We start from the raw sequence: 15,465 nt of genomic DNA on the forward strand, positions 1-15,465 counted from the left end.
ACTTACCTGTATATCGGTGATGGGCTGCATTAGTATGCAGCTCTTCCTGGTATGTTTATGCCATCTCATGGGCAAGTCTGTGCATTGTTGTTCCAATAATGCAGACCCATTTTTGGCAATATAAATGAGTTGGAAAAATATAGCTATAACGTGGGAACATAATACCGATTTTCCAACCAAGCATGTGCAGCAGCTGCTAGAGGGTACACCATGTATGAACTTCACCACAGCTCTTCTTGTGATCATGTTACTGTATGATTTATGTACATAGGCACGTACATACACATTTTCGCCGCATTGTTGGGATCTTATTGTAACCATCTGAAACATAGCAATAAATACATTCATATTAAACTGGGTATAGGCAAAATTTAAAGATCACTATCATCAATGTCTGTGAGTGGTCAACAGGAAACTAAACAGTGAATTTAACACCTTTACAAAGCAGCAAATAATTTCTGAATTTGGTCGAACCACTTAGAGCTATGACAACAGGAATTGTCTTTGTTTTATCAAAAATACGTATATAATAACCTTTCGACTCTTAAAGCTTGAATATCCTTTCTGCAAAATATTCCTACTTCCAGGAATTTTTGCTGAGACATAATGGTCTAGCTGGTGTTGAGTGAATGGTGGTAATAAGTTCAATGAAGCTGCCCATATCCCAGTTAGATGTAGAACTTCATCATAGTCCAATCTTCGACTGTAAATTAAATATGCAATGAGCATTTAGCCTACCGTATGCAGAAATGTTACATCAATATTTTAATAAATAACGTATTTACCGAAATATATGTCTGTCTGAATTCCACTTGATCTTTTTTGCGAAATATCTTTTAGACAGTTCTGGATATTTGCGAAATAGTGTGGCTCGTTTCATTATTTCGTCATTGGTACGGGAGACTTTTTGCCCAATGCTACATAGAAAAGCTTTATCGGACTCCATTACACGTACCGTAAGTTATCGGTATGGAAACCTCAAGCTTTTCAAACTTTCACATTTACATTCACCTTATGCAGTTATATAAGTACGACCGTCTGTTTGTATCAAACCCAGGCCACAACCTTAGATCACGGTGATCCAATCTATAGTTTATCTTAAACTGTTGCAACCAGCGAAACATCCGCACGAAATCGTGAAAACGAAGCAAAATCACCTTGTCCCCCAAGAGTGTGGTAAAAAGTCGGCTTGGCAGCAGCCGTCACGCTCTGCTGACTCGTATGAAAGTCGGTAGTTGACGGCCTGTCGGGCGACTGCCGTAGGCGAGTTTAGACTACTGAGCTCACATTCATAAATATTTAAGTGTTACTGTGAAGTATAAAGGTTTTAATATATTTAAAGGTGCTCATTCAAAACATTTAATACCAATAAAGTTCAAAAAATTAAACGAACACAGTCCTATAAGCCAACAGTCTAACTTCGCTAACGTTACTCCAATTCTGTCTGTAGACTGTATTTGTATTGATACATCATGATCAAAATAAGCCACTTATACAAATAAAAATGCTTTCTAGAGCATATTTATTTATTTTTCTCAACATTTGAGCACTAAAAATATCAAAAACGCATTTCTATAGACCTAAAACACCACCGTAGAAAATGCCAAAAGACGGACAACTCACCAGGCCTCTAGGTAGTCGAGTTGTCTCTGGTGAGTTGTCCGTGTTGTCGAGTTGTCCGCCTCCCATTCACCGTACGTAAATATCATCAAATTTAACTCGATTCTAAATAAACAATGTTGCACGTCATATAAGGAACCTGTTTCGGCTTCAAAAAAATATGTACAGCAGAAACATATGAAAATCCCTCTGACTGTCTGAAGCAACTGTAGCAACAACATCAACTTCGAAATCTACTACCGTATGGCATAATATAATAAACTATTTGTAGCCTACTCTTGTTTTGTTTATTTTTATTAAATTTAGTAACTTTATATTTAGATATATTTTTTGGATGTTTTGTTTTCCAATCTAGATATTTTTTGAGGTCAATCTAGATGATTTTTTTTCAGACAAAAGTGGCAGCCCTAGTGGCATTGCTGGATTGTTAGTCAAGGATTTTTCATTCCCTTCTGCATTGGATATTTTGACTGCAGCAATCACCAAATACCGGTACTGCCACTGCAGCACTGTACGGGTCTGGTATAGTTTAGTACCACATGTACTTCTAGTGGACCTGGCTCGACAATTTTTGCATATGTCAATCCTAACCCCCACCTGACTACGTCACCGAAAAATTACGTCATTTCGACATCACAGTGGCGTAATAAGTCGTCCAAAACGCGCAGACGATCACCCGAAATCGAGCAAGCAATTTCTCTCGTTTTCTCGTCACAACGATCACTATAGGCAGGGTTGCCATCTACCCAGAGCCAAAAATAAGCACGGGCGTCAAAATGTTATTTTTCAAAGGGAGGGGTCTTAACAACGGCAGAAACGCAGAATAAGAATGAGAAGGAGATCATACACGAGTCTCCAACTTTTTATCATTTGAAGTCGCTTCGAACATGGTTGTACGCAGCTCCAAAATTGCAAAAAGCTATAGAAAGACACGGAGTCACTGCCGCACGCAATCCCTAAACAAGGGTCGGCAACTTTTGTCGCTCCCGGGCCAAAACCAAGTGTTACGAACATTGACGGGCCGCACATATTTTTTCAGGAAAGTTAAAAACTGAACGGGTGGCTGATGAACCACATTATTTATACAGATTAGAAATTCAAATTTCGGATTTTGATAGCGAGCGAACACCACGACAACTCGTCGTCTTATTCTACAAAATATTTACAAATAACATTTAAATGCGACACTAGGTGACACACTAGATAAAATCAAAGTTTTCTAAATGTCTATCACTAATCCTAGTTCTTCGCAAGGAAAATTTCATTTTGGTTAAGTAATTGAAAACAAAAGCGATCTTTTTCATAAAGATTGGAAAACGAATTATTAATGAAGAACAAGAATAACATAATAACGATCCGTAGGTTTAAATGAAGCACTGTGGGCCGGATTATTTTACTCCGTGTGCCGGATATGGCCCGCAGGTGGCCGACCTCTAATCTAAAGTCCTCATACTTTGGTTTCCCGCAATGCTTCTTGTGTTTTTATGGTAGTATTGTGGGCACCGATTACTGTTTTCCATCTTTCTCGATGTCGATGAATTTCTTTTCATGTTCGAAACAGAACTCATGGTTACGCTTACTCTAAATTGCAGTTTGTCCCTAAAAACAGTATTTCTAAAAACTAGCAGCAACTATTGTGTGTGTCACAGTTTGCCTGGAAATACCGCAAACCCCACCGTTGACAGAAAAAGTTCGTCCCTCGTTTCCACGCAAGCTTTGTACGCAAAACAAGTACTGGTCATCCACGTTTCTAAGACCAAATAAGCACGCGACTCAAAAATAAGCACTTTCCTTAGAAATAAGCACAATGTTACTTTATAAGACGCGGGCTAGAAAATAAGCACAAATCTTAGAAATAAGCACGATATGGCAACCCTGACTATAGGAGAGAGATCGCCGGCTTTAGCAAGTTCGTTATCGGCGGCGTAGATGTCTTTTTGGGCGGTCGTAATTATACTTTGGCAATCCCTATGACGTGATGGTGACATCGTAGTGACGTACCGTAATTTTTGGATGGCATAGTCAGGTGGGGGTTAGGAATAGCATATGCAAAATTCGTTATGCTACGCCCACCGGAAGTACTTGTGGTACTAAACTATACTAGACCCGCACTGTACTGAATTACTGTTGTGCCGCAGTAGGCTAGTAGTCTACTTTTAATATAACTTACAGACTTAGGTTATAACTTAGGCAACAGTTAGCTTAAAACTTAGGCTACATAATTCTATGATTGATAGAATTTGTTATACATATATACAGAAATAGGGCTACCCATAAATAAGCCGCCTATGTGAAATACTCTATGTGAAATGGTAATAAAATTAGTATTGTTATGTGCAAAGGTCGTGGGACAGAATGCTACTTTGCTTACGAAAAAGCAATTTCATGATGCTATGCAGTCAATGTTACCTTCTGATATAACATCTCAGATTTTTATGGGCCTTCCATTGAATATTCTGATCGAATTTGAAATGAAATTTCCTCAGCATTCTATTGCCTTTACAAAGACATGGAATATGTTGTGCAAGAAATGTTACAATCGATCTGTAATGCTTAGAAGAAAAATTAAAAATATTTCTCAGAAAGATGATGGTTCCAATTTAGAATATACAGGCCATAAGTTAACGCTTTTATCTGTGTACTTTAAAGAACTAGTTGATATCTGCATTCGTGACGCATCAGTAAAGACTATATCAAAAAGGCCTGCTTATATTTTACAAGAGTCACTAACTTTTAATAAGCACAACATATCGGACAAGGAAATGCTATCTCTGATATCGAAATTTGTTACCGAAATATCTGTGTTTGAAAGGCAATTCAACTTTTTGATAAAATGCATGAATGAGAACTCCAACTTCTTTCGAAATGTTTGTAGTATCTCATTGCTAGTCAAAGATGGTTCATGTTGTGGAAGCTGTAGGAATTTTCTCAAATCCATATTTAAACGATCTAATGTAAAACAGTTAACGATTTGTACTCGAAGTGGCAGTGAGATGGCCAACATTTTGGAATTGTGTTCAGAAACAAACAAATTACAAAATAAACGCTTATGTATTTGGGATGAAGCAGTGATGGATGAGAAGGAAGATGTCACTCCAGCTTTCATTGAAACAATTTCAAATGATAGTATTTACGACAGTTTCTTTACTTCTTCGGATGAAAATCATGCATTGATTTCTGTTCCAAATGTTAAAAATGTGTATAATATCACCGAATTGACGATAATTTTTGACAATTCAGTGGTGACCAATTGCTTCAGCAATTGCTTGAAATCGTGGTTTTGTTTAAGCAATATGACTGTTGTTTTCATACGTCGTGTTTGGATACAGGAAATACCATCAGCATGCGTCATGCCAGAGTGTGTGGATTTTGTTACTGGGCTGGAGAAACTATGTAGCAGTAATCAATCTTGTCTTAAAATAATTAACATAAAAAATGGAATATGGACAATAGAACACTTGAAAAATATTGCAAAATCTTTGAATAAGACAAATATTAAAGGAAAAGAAATAACATTTGAGGGCTGTTTGATTGGAACAACTTCATCTGGTACTGATTCATTTACATATGATATTTGTAGGAACAGCACAATTCTAAATTTAGAAGCCCAGGACATTATGTTTTCCTCTAATGCAATAATCCCAATTTGTTTGAACATTTTTATTTATTACTTTAGACCTAATGTATTGACAATGCTATCAGTTAGAGATAGTTTTTGGAACTGTGACCCCCTGTTTTCCCACATAGTTAGTGTATTAGAAAATTATAATATTTCATATTTTTCTGATATCAAGTCTTTAAAATTTGATATTGAGCCTAATGTCCAATGTTCTACAATATCCTCTTTATTACAAAAATTATATTCCATGAAATATGACAAATTTCTGGACCTTACTCTTACCATTTTTCATAGTGAAAATTTTGTAAGTTCAGAATACAAGATACTGAAACATGGGTTCCCCAGTTTCAAGGATGTTATTTTTTGTTCTAAAAGTCATTCTGTTGATTCACTTGCTCTATCTTTGACTGAAGATTTTGTTTCACAAATGTAATCTTGCATTTCTATGTTTATGATTATTCAAATATTTAAATTTGAGGTCATATAACTAAATAAAGTATCTATTTTTTTTTAATAAAAACTGCACAGGTATTATGCTAGCATTGCTAAAAATACTCTGTCAAAATGATATTTGAAGCAAAGGCTTCATTAACCACTTTTATTGCATGCTTATTATGGAGTGTGCTGTATATCCCACGTAGCACAAATGGACATTTCATTGCAACATGTATTTATTTTTTTCTGCTGATATCTTCTCATCTCTACGTTATCATATTTGTTTTGAAGAGTAACTTTTCGGTAAGTGAACTAACATGTTGTGATCACTCATAAAAATCTAATAAAATTTGATTCTTTTGTTAAGTCATAAGTATGGATAATATTGCCAATGGTTGTTTTAGGATAAGTTATTAAAATTATACCTTTGATAGGACTGGTGCACAATAAGATTTTTAAGCAAATACAGTTGGTTACATTTCACAATTTTATTTCTTACATTGAAATATGCTAATGTCATTTTTACAGATATTCTGGCGATCATATGGAATTGGCGGAGTTTTTCTACTTGGGCTTGCATTAATTTTTCATGGACCACAGCAATTTCTGGCATTCGGACTGTATCTATGCATTGTTGCATTTTTTCACATCTCAGAATATCTTGCCACTGCTCTATTCAATCCATCAACCCTCACATTAGAGTCATTTTTAATCAACCACAGTTTCGCATATAACTTAGCACATCTACTCTGTGTCATTGAATATGTAGCCTGGTGCTGGCTTTATCCATGTAAGTAGCTTGATAAACCTTTTTCATATTGTAGGATATGTTCTGAAGGTTTGTGGAAATTAGGTTCAAGGGCACTTGAGAATAGTTGGTATTTAGAAAGTGATCAGTGACATCAAATTTGTGTGAAAATTTCTAAAAGGAAATCCATGACATATAATATTCAAATAAGCACTGACTGGTACTTTTATTTGTTAGAGATAAGAGGGTGCTCCTGAAGTATGCGCACCAAGATGTCGCACAACCTGAAGAGAAAGTCCTATTACTAGTGGACATTTTTATTTTTTCAGCCATCAAACTTTGTACTTCAATTCAAATACTTGGAATCGGTTTATGCTTGTTTGGTGAAGTATTTCGTAAAGCAGCTATGTATACTGCAGGTAAAATTTTCCTTGCTAAGTTCTTTTGGAGTGGTTCACAACAATTTATGGCTGGTGGCCATTTTATCACTCTTGGCCTAAGGTGAATGGGGAATAATGCATTAACGTCAATTTAGCGCCTAGTATTGTGGCCCCCCACCAGCTGCCGTGGCCTCCCAGTTGGAAACCACTGCTGTATTGTGTTCATCAAAATTGTGAATAATAAATACCAATTTTACAGGAATAAATTTTACACACCTGATTCAGTATCAAAAAAGAAGAGAACATGAACTTGTTACTTCTGGAATTTATTCTATATGTCGTCATCCCTCTTATGCAGGATGGTTTTGTTGGAGTATTGCCACGCAGGTACGTTCCAATTTTTCATGCACGCCCAAAGTGCTGCAGGCTTTCTTCATTGAACCTATTTCTAAGTAGGTTTTAGACAATATGTACCATAACCATTGTAGAGTTACCATCTGAGAATCTTACCAGCACATTTAAGTGAATGTTTTGCAGCAAGAACTTGCTCAGTGTGATAGCAGTAGGCAGTGGCGGCGCGTCAATAGGGCCAACCGGGGCAATGCCCCGGTTGTTTTTTCGGTATAATAAAAAATATTCGAAAAATACCTCAATATCGGTTGCACAGACTGTCTACACTAGCCATATTCTCCCGACATGGTTCATTTTTCGCTCGCAAAGCCTTCGCCGAACGTCGACGGGGCGACGCCGATTTTGCCCCGGTTGCTCATTGTATATCGTATTCTCTCTTTTATCTTCCACTCGCCGCGTTTGTCTCGTTTGTTTTCTGTTTCTTTTATTAAATCATCGGGGCCGATCGGGGCTAGCCCCGAAATTATGACGACACAATGCCGACGTTTCTTACAACAACGTGTTGACATATTCACGCATTCCTTCTCGTTCGTTGGTTGCTTGAAGAGTTGATAGTTTCCTCGCCTTCGTTTTGTCGCTTGTTTCGCTATTTGAATCAGTTAGAGACCTTTAGTCCATTTGCTTTCGATTTTCCACATTCCTTTTGAGCTCCTCACTTCTTTTCGTCTTCGCATTTCTTAGCCTTAGACCTTATAATGAATAAGGTTGATGCACTACTTCGCACTCCGTTTTCGCAGCTGCCGCTGGAACAAAAATTAGAGGTACAACGTCTTGGGCCTTATCAACCAAAAAATTTTTCACTGGAACAATCCCATGACGGAGGAAAGCGTCGGCGTACATTCTGCGCAGAAACTTGGTATAAAAAACACGAATGGTTGTGTTACAGCGAGGACAAAAATGCACTTTTTTGTTTTTATTGCCTACTTTTTGCTACCGCCCGTGACTCACGTTGGTGTAAATTTGGTTTTAGAGATCTTAAACATCTTTTCGAGCGTGCCAGGGATCATCAATCTTCTATGGAGCATCTGGACAATGCAGTAAAATACCGAACATTCGGATATGTTAATATTGCAGCACAGTTGGATGAAGGACGCGCGGTTTCTATTCGTCGGCACAACTAAAACGTCGAGAAAAACCGCCATGTTCTCGGTCGATTGATAGATGTTTTGAAGTTCATTGGTTGTCACGAGCTGTCCCTCCGTGGGCACGATGAACGGGCTGGCTCTTCTAATAGAGGGGTATTTTTGGATATGGTGGAATACACCGCATCCCTAGATACAGTACCTATTGAGAGATCATCTTGATGCCGCAACTGTTTCGAAAGGGACATCTAAGGATATCCAAAATGATTTGCTCGACTCAATGTATAAAATTTATTTACAACATTTGGCTCTGGAAATTGAGAATTGCCAGTTCCTTTCGATTCAGTCTGACGAGACAACTGACATCACGTGCGTTTCCCAACTGGCTGTGATTTTTCGGTTTGTGAAAGATGGTAAACCTACCGAGAGATTCACAGCTTTGTACCAATCGTTGATTGCATGGCTTGCGGGATATCGGCTGTACTGAAAGAAATGTTACAGCCTTACAACGCGAAGTCAAAATTGATAGCTCAAACTTATGACGGCGCGGCAGTCATGAGTGGGTCGAAACATGGTGTTCAAGTTTATATAAAAGAAGATTTTCCTCATGCGCATTTTTTACATTGTTATGCACACCAATTTAACCTCGTTATTAAAAATATGTGTCCTGATACCCCTCGTCCGTATATTTTTTGCAAATGTTTCGGGGTTTTCTTCATTTTTTTCCGTTTCGCCGAAGCGCTCTGACCTCCTTCGCCAGATATGTAGCCGCCGTCTCCCAGCTTGTGCACCAACACGTTGGAACTTCCAATCACGCGTGGTGCAGGGCGTGTCCGAAATTAGGTCTGAGCTCATTGAGTGTTTCAATGGCATTCAGAGCTCTCCGGTTTGGGACGAACGCTCTGTGAGGGAGGCGGCAGGTCTAAAGCGTCTGCTAGAAGATGGTGAGTTTTCATTTTTTCTCGCTTTTTTCTCCACAATATTCTATCACGTGGATGTATTATACGGCACATTGCAGTCAAGGCTAATGGATGGAGCGTCTGTGCAGTCGTGTATTTCAGACTTCTGCGATGCTGTATCTCGTATCCGGGAAACAATAAAATACGACGACACATGGAGTGCTTCTTTACGTCGCGGGCAAACAACGCAGCGTTTGATTTTGTCTGCAACATTCTGGTGAATCAAATAGGCGATCGTCTGCGCACTGAACACCTTGCCGCGTTCTCTTTGATGAACCCCAAAAATGTTTCAAAATTTGCACGTCAATTTCCCATCCATTTGTTGGCTACTGTCTCCAAATTTTACCCCATGATAAACGTGGGTAAATTGGAAAATGAATTGCGATGTATATACACCAATCAAACTTTTTTGAACATCACATCAACTTGCGCGCTCTATGGGTTCCTCATAGATAACACTCTAGTAACTACCTTTGCGGCGTCTGCAAAATTTCTGGACATCATTTTGACGACGCCTATTTCTTCCGCCGACGCAGAGCGAACATTCAGCACGCTGAAGCGTATTAAAACGTATCTCAGAAACACAATGAAGCAAGATAGATTAAATTCCTTGGCTGTTTTATCCATTCACAGAGACGTTATTTCTGGGATGCATGACTTCAGTCAGCGCGTTATTGAGCATTTTGCTTCCAAGAAACCGCGGCGTGTTGCATATATGTTCAAGCAGTAGAAGTCTAGCAGCATATATATCTATGAGTGAGCGACGCATGTCCTTATCTTTGCATTAGCTTTCCTTTCTTCATAGTAACGTTTTAAACCTTATTTTAGGTTTTGTTTGCTTTCCCGAAGTTTCTGTTAATATGTCATTGTATTTATCTGGGTAAATATTGCCTTTCCTTTTGAAAGAGGTTTCAAAATAAACTATGTCTATATTTATTAATCCCTTGACTTGGACCGCTTTTAAAGACACTTTCTTACCGTTAAAAATTGTCGCTTTTGCTGATTGGTTGTTACCGATGGAATGGTTTTTATACTCATAAAATGATGGGAGAACTTACAGCGCTCATCCTGTCCCCGTAGATGGGGGTGACTTGGTCCCGCAGTAGCTTGCTCCGGTTGTCAAAATGACCACGCGCCGCCACTGGCAGTAGGCAGTGGATGAGCTTAATTGATTTTAGGGTGACTTTTATGATCTGCTGCATGAATCCTCTAACGATTCACTCCCAAAATTTATGAAAAAATATAACTCAAATTTACCTCGAATTTCGCTTCTGTTATGTGCATTCAACAGAGTGAATGTAGTTCATTAATTTGGATTTCATGTTTTACTTGTTATCATGTTTCTCGTCTTATGAATATTATTTTCATCATTTTCTGCAGGTTTTGGCTTGCAATCCAGTTTGCTTCATTGGATATGCAATTGTATCATGGAAGTTCTTCGATGAAAGAATCTATGAAGAGGAAGCATTGCTTTTGAATTTCTTCCAGTCAGATTATTTGACTTATCAACAAAAAGTACCCTCAGGGGTTCCCTTTGTAAAAGGTTTTCACTTGAAACCTCATAATAGGTGATATTGTATCCAACTTAATATAGTTTACATGCAACGTTCAATATTTAACCACTGTTTTTTATTGTCTTAATCGGTACAAGTTTTGATCGGCGGAATTTTTCCACACCGATTATAACTCAAATAGTTTTTAATGAATTATTTTCCATCCATTCATCACTTGAGTTGTTATGGTGGTTATTTGTTGTTAATTTCAGAACAGTGATTAGTTTTTCACTGTATTTAAAATACCCACTGTATATATCGAATGTGAGAAATAAACCGAAAATAGCATTTCACAGTGAGGAATAAACAAATACTGTACTAATTATCCAGCAGCAGAGAACTTGACAAATACAAGCGGAAATTATTCAATGGTATAATGAAAAAATCCAATGAACCTCAAAGCGACCAGACTTTCATCGTCTTCACTCCTCAATGAACACCAGATGTTGTCAATTACATATTAATAAACCGTGGCACGCTGGCCGATGTGACACGTGGACACATTCTGTGCGGCCCACAAAATGATTTTGTATGCTAAACCATTTGCACATTTGCAAATATTTGTATTCATTGGCAGAACATATTTGATTTTTTTTTAGCTATTTCTACTTGGGCTGGGATCTCGAGATTTAAACCATTTTCCTAATCCCGACGTCGGGAATGATGTTTGATAAAATCACTGAATTTCAATGTATCTGTAAACGTCTAGACCGTGCTGACATGGGAATGACGTCCTGTGATCGGTACAAGGAGAATGAATTGTCACCCAGCCGATGAGATGAGTCGCATTAACTTCGCTTATTCACTTAACTTCGCATCAATCAACTCCTTATTTGGAGAGATGTTCGTTTTACACCCTCTCTATTTTCAAGCGTGGGCTATGTGACAGCAGTGCCAGTGACGAAACGCTGAGCTGACTCAGCGTCGCGCCATCCATTTTTTTGAAGCTAGGTCCCGAAGTTAGGCGGATTTCTCGGACGGTTGTTCTTTGACGATCGCTTTGACGATTAATATCTGTCACGAAAGAATATAATTTGAAGCGACATTACAAAACCAAGCACTAGAAAAGATACGGAAAATACAACGGTACGGCACTCCTCGTGAAGCAATTTTAGAATAACTAAAGTTTTAATATATCTTCCTTGAAATAAAGAACGCCACCCACGCAACGTAACAACGGTAAACTCTCATTCTTTGGCATATTTACAGTGAGCAAACTCGCGATATTTTGATTACTTTTGGGTTAACTGCGGCCCGCGAGAACTTCTCAAACGTTTTTGCGGTCCTCCAACCTCGCAACCTTGGTTGGACCATTCTGGTAGAAGATTGTAATGTCATAGCGGGGATCTTCGGATTTCTAGTTCGATTTAATTTGTCGTCGTGAACCTGATCCAACGATGTCCAGAAATAGGTTGTTTACAATATTTACCGTCATTTCCAAATTGTAAAACATCACGGTTGGTCTGCGATACGTAAAAATAACGGAAGTTATTATATAACCGTCCGAGCTAAAACTACGGCGAAGGAGATAATCGAATTTTTGGCGCAAGTCAAACCGTTTGGCATCACATTTCATGAATATGCTTTGGAAACAATACACCACGACGCCCTTCAAAAAGACAAATTCACTTTCCTGGTTCAAAATCCATAACGAGTTACTGACATGCGACCTCTCTAACGAATATGCAAAAATGAATTCATTGAGATTTCCAGGATTACACGGGGAGTTTCAGAGTAGTCCAGTCGGGGCTGAATCTATACATCCCATTCCTGCCATAGTTGGTTTATCTTGAAATTCAATGGGTCGCCTCGTTGTCAGGAACTTCAACAAAATTAAGACATCATTGATTTTATGGAAATTAAACATTCCTAAGGTCGGTGGAGTCGTATGTACGACCTGACGAATATTTGCTTATTTTTCGACGTAACGGGGCGTGGATCCCGGACACGCAGAAAAGATGGAAATGACAGGCATGGATTCTTTATGTAGGCCTACTTCACCAATAAGGGGTATTGGTGTAGCGAGGCGTGATTCGAATGAGTGGTTATCAATATGTATGAAACAAAAATCCGGGACAGTGCTGATTGGAAAGACCTTGGTTTGATATCGAGACTCGGTAATATTCAGCTCGTATCAATATAATTAATATTAAGATCATTGCAAAATGTTTTTTTTTTGGCATTTTGAATAGTTTAACGTCAGTACAGCTAACGTTAGAGGATAAATTAACTTATTAAACTTGGCATTTTGAATTATTTGACGACAGTACAGCTAACGTTAGAGGATAAATTGACGTATTAAACTTATAACGTTAATAATTATGACATAACTATACATTAGTTCTCTCTCTCACACTGAACAAGTTAAGTCAATCAATCAATCGTTTATTTTGTCATCACAAAAAACAACTTCGAACAAAAAATGACACAATGAATAAATTACAGTACTAATTATGTTTTTGCGTGACCGGAGTCGCGAGGGACCTAAGAAGGTCTTCAAGCAGCGACACCTACAGCGCTATTACAGGTCAGATTAAACATAATTGAATGAGGGATAAAAAGAATAAATCCTAGGAATAAGTCACAACTGATACAAATACATAGACATTCGAAATATATATTTGAGATTATGACACAGTAAAACAGAAAATGTAACTATCTCGGAATAATTACTAACAACTAATAAAAATGCGAGGAAAGGAAGATGAAAGCATAGGAAAGGCAAGTTTGGTGGAATATGCGACTAAAAGCAAGATAAGACAAAAATGCAATTTTGGAGACTCTTACGAAAAATTGATAGAGTTTAATGAGGATTACAAACCAACTATCATATTTATATAATGCACATAATAAATAGGAAAAGATAAAACGGCCAGATCATTTGAAAACAAGAGAGCTACGCAGAAATATATGGACACGTCTGTTCGCAGTACAGTACGGTTTACCGTACCGTCAGATCACAGTCTACAAATATATTGACACCAAGCGAAGCAGTACAGTAGGACACAAAACGGCGTCCGATGTCCGCAGAACGTTTAATGACGTCATAGCAAACAAAAACAAATCTCACAGAGCTAACAGAAATATTTAAAATGAATGAAAGTAATAGCCTTCTGGGGAAAAATTTTATCTTCAACCACTGAAAATTTAAAGCAATTGGTCCAGTAATCAAAGAGAAAAGCGAATTTTTAAAAACGTGTCAAAGAACAACAACAACAACATAATATTGAAACGATCGCTATGTCCACTACGTGTCCAATAATAGAGAACGTGGAATAAGGGCAATAAGCTATCGCGCTCCACTCTGAACGATTCTTGAACCAACTATTAATGTAGCAGATATTCTCGGATTCCGACTCCTTGCACCTATTTTCGTTCGGGTTGTTTGACGTTAGCCAGTGTAGCCAGTGTTCCTGACAACGAGGCGACCCATTGAATTTCAAGATAAACCAACTATGGCAGGAATGGGATGTATAGATTCAGCCCCGACTGGACTACTCTGAAACTCCCCGTGTAATCCTGGAAATCTCAATGAATTCATTTTTGCATATTCGTGCAGTTAATAAAAAGTTGGTGATCTTAGTCGCAATTTCAATGGTTGCCCGTACCGGTATAGGAGGAGAGATAATTACCGATATATTTTTTCAGGTCTCTTTTAAAGGCGCAATATGCTAGGGATCTAATGGTATTAGGTAAAGCGTTTCACACCTACATATTTAATGGATTTCTGTGTTCTGCTCGAGGAGTACCTTGGGAAATGGAGTGAACCTGATGAAACCGATCTGATTGAGTAGGAATGGATATTATGCTTCGTAAAAAATTCAGTGAATGCCATGGGAAGTTTGTCATCAAAATACTGGTGCATGAGTTTCAATACCTCAAATTCATGAATATGACCAAGTTTAATTATTCCACATCTGTGGTATAAAGGATCTAGTCTAGACCGAAATGGCGCGTTACATATGGATCGAACTGCTTTGTTTTGTAAAACCTTCAATCTTTTAAGGAGAGTAGTCGATGCGTTACCCCATGATATGATAACCTAGGTAAAGCTAGCGGCCACTTCCAGCGGACAGTTACCAATTTTTCCAAATTTGAACCCGCCATGTTCCACGACATTTGTCGCGAATTCACTTAATTGCGGCTACATGGATGCAAAAAATTAGGTGATTCTCCCTTTTAGAAACTGACGACAGACCTGAAACATATTAAAAAACAAAAATGATTGAAACAACACATTTTTTCCTCGATAAAATGAATTATTGCTCAGAAGCTCATTTATCGACAAAATCTAAAATTTAACTGAGTTGAAGCGTAATTTATGCAAGAAATAATTTTTTCTCATCCAATTCATTAATACAGTGAATTTGATGAAGATATATAAAACATATATTAAATTTTAAAACAATTTCACTATGCGGAAAGTTGGGAAATACCCCCCAATTAAAGGAAAATTTTTAAGAAATTGTCAATATAACTCAGTTAAAGCGTCATTTATGCAGGAAATAATATTTTCTCATCCAATTCATTAATACAGTGTATTTGGTGGACAAATATAAAATACATATTAAAATTAAAAAAAATCCACCGTGCGGAAAGTAGAAAAATTCCCCCCAGTTTAAGAAAAAAATATAGGAAATCTCCAATTTAACTCAGTT

General features: G+C 37.7%; 2 protein-coding genes across 3 annotated transcripts in view; one reads left to right on the forward strand and one right to left on the reverse strand.

Annotated features, from left to right (window-relative positions):
• Positions 1–15,465, reverse strand: part of LOC120331803 (uncharacterized) — an 84,022-nt gene that overhangs the window by 1,805 nt on the left and 66,752 nt on the right. The window contains exons 2-4 of one of the 2 annotated variants that reach the window (XM_078115101.1): positions 786–1,024; positions 535–703; positions 7–321 (exon numbers count right to left, since the gene is read on the reverse strand). In XM_078115101.1, the coding sequence (XP_077971227.1) occupies positions 7–321; positions 535–703; positions 786–946 (645 nt within the window). In that variant the 5' untranslated portion in view covers positions 947–1,024. Of the gene's footprint in view, positions 1–6; positions 322–534; positions 704–785; positions 1,227–15,465 lie in introns of those variants that run through there. The other variant, XM_078115102.1, reaches the window with a different exon arrangement.
• Positions 5,690–11,100, forward strand: LOC120345655 (uncharacterized). Its single transcript, XM_039415186.2, has 5 exons — positions 5,690–5,977; positions 6,203–6,464; positions 6,752–6,841; positions 7,062–7,189; positions 10,635–11,100. The coding sequence occupies exons 1-5, from the start codon at positions 5,804–5,806 to the stop codon at positions 10,824–10,826; spliced, it is 846 nt and encodes a 281-aa protein (XP_039271120.2). The 5' UTR covers positions 5,690–5,803; the 3' UTR covers positions 10,827–11,100.

The sequence above is a fragment of the Styela clava genome, chromosome 8 (assembly GCF_964204865.1).
Source record: "Styela clava chromosome 8, kaStyClav1.hap1.2, whole genome shotgun sequence".
Taxonomy (NCBI): Eukaryota; Metazoa; Chordata; class Ascidiacea; order Stolidobranchia; family Styelidae; genus Styela; species Styela clava.

What these genes read in the sequence shown, in the direction of transcription:
- LOC120345655 (XM_039415186.2), top strand. Translation starts at nt 5,804, where the DNA reads ATGATATTTGAAGCAAAGGCTTCATTAACCACTTTTATTGCATGCTTA. An exon ending in TTTTGAAGAGTAACTTTTCG is followed by an intron (nt 5,978 to 6,202) that starts GTAAGTGAACTA and finishes TCATTTTTACAG; the next exon opens with ATATTCTGGCGATCATATGG. An exon ending in GTTGGAGTATTGCCACGCAG is followed by an intron (nt 7,190 to 10,634) that starts GTACGTTCCAAT and finishes CATTTTCTGCAG; the next exon opens with GTTTTGGCTTGCAATCCAGT.